The following is a 7,311-nucleotide window of genomic DNA, read 5'->3' on the forward strand; positions in this document are numbered from 1 at the left end:
CCCAGCTATCTATATGTCCCTTTTCAAATTAATATGGCTTTGCCTCTTCTACTTGGAATAATGCTAAATTGAGAAGTGTACATCTTGCCACAGTTAATTGCTAATTATTGATAGTTTCATGTCTTACATGGTAGTTTGTTCTCCATATAGCATTATTTTATACTGTATAATCACAAACTTTTTGCTGGATGTAGGTTGGATTTTCTGTTAACGGAGTAATAATACTAACTTTTATGTGGGTTTTGAAGGCATTCCTTGAGGTAATACCTTTTCTTTTCACATGAATGGTTCCCATTTTTGGTGCCATTCTTGAAGTAAATTTCACTGTGAATGTTTTGCAATGTCCCGCCACTTGCCTAACTCACTAGTTTGATTGGAATACAATATTAAGGGGTGCTGGTTTTCTATGGAATTAATACACCATGACAAACAGCAAAAGTAATTTCAGAGATCTAGAACAAGAAAGTTGTTATTTGCTTTTAAATGGCAAAGAAACATTCTAGTTATGTTGGTACACATTGCTCCTACTTGACACCTTATATCATGATCGACATTACTTTGGTTATCATACTTGACACCTTGTATCCTCTGTGGTGCATTAGTTTGGATTGTTTTGGTTTAGTTTAGTTTAGTTTATTTGAATGTTTTAGCTAAGCAAGTGAACTGAAGTTGCTTTTTTCCTTTAGTGTTGTGCTTATCGTCTTATCAACTGGTTATATTGTTCATAGCAGTACTTATATCAGTACTTGTTATAGTACTGCTTGTTGCCTTATCAACTTGTTATATTATTCCTTTGAGGCTGAAGTTTAATAGCAGTACTTATTTCTTGAGCTAATTTGGTGCATTAGTTTGGGGCTGATTTTGATTTTCTTTGGGGCTGATTTTGAATGTCCAGCTTTAATTATTGAGGTTCTTATTGGATTGCAAATTTTAGCTAAGCAACCGAACTACAAGAGACATAGTGAAATTGGGAAATGGCAAGGTTTAGTGAAATTTTGTCTGATGTTAAAAATTCCCCCTTGTGTTGAAATTTGGTATTTTTTTTCACGACAAAACAGCCTAGCAAATTGTCACACTTAAAAGACAGTATCTTTGATCGGAACAAAACAATGACTAAATTCGTTTATATTATTCCAATCTTGTTTGCCACATCCAAAGCATCGTAGTCTGGAGTCAACCGAACATATGCTTTCTTTGTTCCATCAGGCCTGATCAAAGTGTTCACTTTCTTGGTCTGTATGTCGTACATCTTCTTCACTGCATCTTTGATTTTCTTCTTATCAACACGGATGTAAACTATGAATACCATGGTATTGTTATCTTCAATCTTTTTCATGGCAGATTCAGTAGTCAAAGGATATTTGAGAATCTGATAATGGTCCAACTTATTCCTAGGAGGAGCACTGATGCGTGGGTACTTCGCGTTCCCGTCCTTTTTCAATGTCTTAGGACGATGGAATGTACCTTTGGTCCGGATCTTCTTGGCTTTCTTCTTAAAAGTTGTCCCAGATTTGACAAATTTGGCAACCTTGGCTGCCTGAGCCTTTGTATCAAGCTTTTTTGTGGTGTCAGCTTTAGGAGCCATTGTTGGAAACTGCCTTACAAATCTTTTACCTGAGGGGAGGAGCCGAGTGTTGAGGGGAGGAGCTGAGTGTTGTTGAAGCGGCTCTGTGTTGAAATTTGGGACTTGGATTTGTTTTGTAAAGCTACCTCGAGTTATATGTAAAATTTAGGCCAAATACCACTTATCAAACTATCTATAGGGTGTTGTTGAACTTCATTATGATATTTGAATGCTTATATGATATTTTGACATTTCATAATGCAATGGATGCATTCATTTGCTAATTATAAATCATTGTCATTTTTTTCCATTTATAGATATAATTGTTGTAGGAAAATTTTCAATTTTCATGGTGATAAAGAGTTATCATTGAATCAGAATTTTCCATTAATAACAATCTGTGGTCATAGAATTAAAAAGTGTTTAGTGACAACAAAAGTCGTCAGTAATTAGTCTATACCAATGACAATTACATATCACTTTTAGTGACAACATTTATTTGTACATCATTAACAAGATACTATGTCATCACTAAAATTACAATAATTATTGACGACATCAGTTGTCACAAAACAGTTCCATTCACTGACGACTTTTATTGTCGTCACTATATACTTTTACCGACGGGCCTTCAGTGACGACTCTGTGACAACTAGAAAATTGTCAATAAAAGTTATCAGTGACGACTTTTTATTTTTTTGTGACAAAAATGGCTTGTCACTGAAGACCAAATTTCTTGTAGTGAAAGTTGACACATAGGGAGGATTAAGGGCTTTGATGGAAAGATTTTGGAGGAAGAAGCTCTTGGTTTCCGTATCTGTTTATCTCAATCCATAACTTTTAATGATTACAAAAAATGGATGTTACTAATATTCTCTGATTAGATCTTTTAGAATTGGAGCAGAACAGGTTCAAAGGCTAACATATGCTGAAATAACTGTCGGACGTACATAAAGACTATATCAGCCGTCCGACAACCATTGAGTAACTTCGGACGCATGAAAAATCCACTCTCGGACGTCCGAAGATGATAAGCCAAGTCCTCTAAGTTAATTGACCTCGATCGGACATACAACACCTGAGTACCAGACATCCGATAAACGTTGCGACACTTCGGACTCAAAATATTGGAGGCACCGGACGTCCGAACGAATTGAAGGAGAATTTCTGATTTTACATCATACCTTCGGATGCATATTCTGGAGGTACCGGACGTCCTAAACATTTCAAGAAAACTTCTTGAACTCACTGCCTGCGTTCGGATGCAGAAAACTAGCCTACCGGACGTCCGACACCACCAACGGCTAGTTGACTCTTCAGCTGCATTCTATCCGTTGGTAGCATTAATTGAAGAATTTTTTGGTCCCTTATAAAAGAAAAAAGTCAACCTCTTCAAACAACTTTCGCACATTGAGACTACATCAGATCTTGAGTGATTCAAGTGTGAGAATACTCTTTAAAGAAGATTTGTACTCTTAGTTGTGGAATTTTCAATAAGTTTTTCAAGTGTGTTTCTATTTCTTCAATAGTATAGTTTTGTGAGGGTTATCCGAGTGATAGTAAAATTTTCTTGTTTGACCAAGTGCGGCTTGGGGCGAGGAGAAAGTGATCCTTTTTTTGTACACGAGATTGGTTGTAGTTGATCAACTTGAAGAATCTCGCTATATAAAGTGGTATTCAAACTCAAGTGGAGTTTGAAACTTGGTTTGTTATTCTATCCTTTTACTTACTGTCTTGCAATATAAATTGTCTATCTCTTCTACTCCCAAACACTTGTGCTTATTCATCAATTGCTCTATTGTGTGGTCCTTTAGAAAAAGAGAGCAAGTTCTCAAAAAGTGACTCATATCTTGGCTAGTTTTTAAACCACCTAATTCATTCCCCCTCTTAGGTTGTCTTCGATCCTTACAATTGGTATCAGAGTTTGGTCTCCTAGAAATTAAACTCAATCAGTTTTGGAGTAAAAATAACAACCAACAATGCCATATTTTTTGAAAGACAATCCGTCACTAGACCCCCAATATTCAATGAATCAAATTATGTGAGTTGAAAGGAGAGGATGGTTATTTTCTTACAATATATTGATATTGAGTTGTGATTTATTGTCAATGAAGGTTCATATGATGCCTCTATTATTGATGAAGTTACTCATAGGCTGAGACCAAAAACAAGGAGTGAGTTGACAGGTGATGATAGAACTCATCTTACCTTAAATACCAAGGCTATGAATGTATTATACAGTGCTTTAGATTCAAATGAGTCTATTAGAGTCAAAGGCTGTAGATTTGTAAAAGAGATTTGGAATAAACTCAGAAAAATCCATGAAGGAAGTGAAAATGTGAGAGAACAAAAGAAATCCATTCTGGTCACTAAGTATGAATTCTTTAAGATGAAACCTCATGAAAACATTGACAAGATGTATTGCAGATTCAATGATCTTATTAAGGACTTAAAAGTACTTGAAAAGAATTACTCTCTAGGTGAGAAAAATAGAAAAATTCTGAATGTTTTATCCAAGGAATGAGAGAGTAAAGTGACTGCCATTGAGGAAGCTAAAGATCTAAATACCTTGCCCATTGAATCTCTTATTAATTCTTTAACCTCTTGTGAGATGAAACTCAAGTCCAAGGTGCAGGAGGAAGAAGATACAAAAGTGAGAAAGAGTATTGCTCTAAAAGTCTGACAAGATGAAGATGATAAGCCTCCTTAGATGAAGATAACATGGAAGGTGATGACAGTGATATTGCACTCATCACGAAAAGCTTCAAAAGAATACTCAACAAGAGGAGATTCAAAAAAGGTGGACTCAGCAATTCATTCCCAAATCAGTTCAACAACTTGAGAAATAAAGGGAAGCTAGAGCTCAATAAAAAGCAAACTGATAAGTGCTTTGAATGCGGCCAACTTGGACACTACGCAAATGAATGTCCAATAAAGAAAAGGAAGGAAAGCAAGGTTGAACGAAAATCAAAGTTTAATAATTTTCAGATCACCTGGAATGACTGCAATTCAGAAGGTGAAGTCGAAAAAGAAGAGGAGTCTGCCCAAATGACTTTTATGGCCATTGGTGATGAAGAGATAACTACTTGTAACTCTTAAACTAATAGTGATAACGAATCTGATGATGATGTTAACTCTTTTATGAAAAGAATGCATAACAGTTTGAAAGAATCCTATGTTAGAAACGAGAAATTAAAACAGAAGATTAACTTTCTGATTCAAGACAATGCAAGCCTTTTCGACAAAATAAATGTCTGAGAAATGAAAATGAGAACCTGAAAAGGATTGAAAATGATTTGCATGCTGAACTTGATAGAAAGACAAACTTCTGTGACATGCTAAAAAATGAACAAAGTAACTTGAAAAGAAGAATGGATGATCTTAGTCAGATGCTTCAACATAAGAAACAAAACTGTTTTCAAATGAATGATACAAAACTTCACTGTGGTACTTATCAGAAAAGGTGAAATCATAGTGCAAATGAGTTTACTATCTATAGGAGAAGGCAAATAAGATTTATTAAACCTGTTCATTTGAATAATTCATTAACTATGTGTAGATTCTGTTGTCAATTTGGCCACATAAAAAGCAATTGTTATGTTAGGAAAAATATGAGAAATGACATGAGATGCATGTGGATGGTTAGACATAATGCTAACTCTCAAGAATCCAAAAAGTAAAGGGTACTAAATATTATCTTGTGGATCTTTGTGTAGGTGAACCTGGTGAATATTGTTAAGGAATCAAAGTGATTCATAGACAGTGGATGCTCAAGACATATGACTGATGATCCATCATAGTTCATCAAGCTCAAGCCAAAAGCAAGTGAAAAGGTAACATTTGGAGATGATAACAAAGTCAAAACTGTTGGAATTGGTGATGTTGGTAAGAATGGTCAAAACTTTGTTCACAATGTTCTTTTAGTTGACAATTTGAGCTATAACTTATTAAGTGTTAGTCAATTGTGTGATAGGAATCTGTTTGTGTTATTTAAAAATCATGAATGCCTTGTTCTTGACTCAAAGTTCAACACTGTTTTCAAAGGAAAAAGAGTAAATGACATTTATGTAGTTATCCTTGAAAAAGTTGATTCCTCAAGCCTTAGTTGTCTCAAAGTAGCAAATGAGGACCCCTGGCTGTGGCATAAAAGACTCTGTCATTTCAATATAGATCTGTTAAAAAAAATTTCTAAAAAGTATCTTGTTAGAGGGCTGCCAAAGATCAAATTTGAAAAGGACAGAATTTGTGATGCTTACCAATTTGGAAAACAAGTCAAAGTGTCTTTTAAATCCAAGAAATGTGTTTCTACCACAAAGCCTCTAGAACTTTTACATCTTGATTTATTTGGTCCTACACAAACTACCAGCTTAGGTGGCAAAAGATTTTGCTTTGTTGTTGTTGATGATTTTTCTAGATACACTTGAATGATGTTTCTTGCAAACAAAGATGATACTTTCAAAAACTTTGTTTCACTATTTACAAAAGTTCAGAAACTGATTGGATTGAAAATCATCAAAATCAGAAGTGACAATGGCTCAGAATTTTATTTTTGTGGCTTTCCAGAATTTTGTAACAACAATGGTATTACACATGAATTTTCAATTGCAAGAGTTTCCCAATAAAATGGGGTTGTTGAAAGAAAGAATAGAACTCTTCAAGAGGCTGATAGAACCATGCATAGTGAGTATAATTTACCAAAATACTTTTAGGCTGAATCTATAAATACAACTTGCTATACCATGAATAGAGTTCTTTTAAAACCAATCTTGAACAAAACCTCCTATGAGCTGATGTTTGATAAAAAGTCTATAGTTGGATACTTTAAAGTCTTTGGTTGCAAATGCTTTATTTTAAATATCAAGAAACATCTCGAAAAGTTTGATAAAAAATCTGATGAGAGAATTTTCTTGGGATATTGTGAGAATAAGAGAGGCTTTAGAGTCTACAATCGAAGGATTTTGGTTATACAAGAAGCTATACATATCACTTTTGATGAATCTAATGGTGACATTTCAATAAGTAGTGGTGAAAATGATGATACAGGTATTCAAGGAGAACTAAAGAAACTTACAATCACTGACCAAGGCATTGCTTCACCAGGAAATGATTCAAAGGAAGATGAAATTCAAGATAGTCCAGTAAGGGAAGATAGTGACAAAGACACTAGTACACCTAACGATCTTCCAAGAGTTTGAAAATTTGCTCAAAACCACCCTAAGGAGCTCATCATTGGTGATCCATCCGAAAAGGTCAGAACTCATTTCTCTTTTAAACAACTAATGGATAATTTTGCATTAGTTTCACACTTTGAACCCAAAAATGTTGTTGATGCTTTAAAAGATGAGAACTGGATTTTAGCTATGGAAAAGGAGTTAAATCAATTTGAAAAGAACAAGATGTGGATATTAGTTGCTAGACCAAAAGATCATTCTATCATTGGCACAAAGTGGATTTTTAGAAACAAAATAAATGACAAAGGTGAAGTAGTAAGAAATAAGGCCAAACTTGTAGCCAACGGATATACTCGAGAAGAAGGAATTGATTTTGATGAATCATTTGTACCCGTAGTGAGGTTGGAATTAATTAGAATGTTTTTGCCCTTTGCATGTTTCAAGAACTTTAAATTATTTCAAATAGATGTTAAAAGTGTTTTCTTAAATGGATTTATTGATCAAGAAATATATGTTGATCAATCTCTTGGTTTTGAAAATGAAATTTATCCAAATCATGTATTTAAACTCTCAAAA

At 34.3% G+C, this 7,311-nt stretch overlaps 1 protein-coding gene across 1 annotated transcript; it reads right to left on the minus strand.

Moving 5' to 3' along the window:
- Positions 1-1,050: 1,050 nt before the first annotated feature.
- Positions 1,051-1,614, minus strand: LOC113783869 (60S ribosomal protein L23a-like). Its single transcript, XM_027330114.1, has one exon. The coding sequence runs from the start codon at positions 1,583-1,585 to the stop codon at positions 1,124-1,126; it is 462 nt and encodes a 153-aa protein (XP_027185915.1). The 5' UTR covers positions 1,586-1,614; the 3' UTR covers positions 1,051-1,123.
- Between the last annotated feature and the right edge of the window lie 5,697 nt (positions 1,615-7,311).

The sequence above is a fragment of the Coffea eugenioides genome, chromosome 1 (assembly GCF_003713205.1).
Source record: "Coffea eugenioides isolate CCC68of chromosome 1, Ceug_1.0, whole genome shotgun sequence".
In the NCBI taxonomy this organism is placed as follows: Eukaryota; Viridiplantae; Streptophyta; class Magnoliopsida; order Gentianales; family Rubiaceae; genus Coffea; species Coffea eugenioides.

Bases quoted from the DNA above. Each gene is read 5' to 3' on its own strand.
- LOC113783869 (XM_027330114.1), bottom strand. From the start codon at position 1,585: ATGGCTCCTAAAGCTGACACCACAAAAAAGCTTGATACAAAGGCTCAG.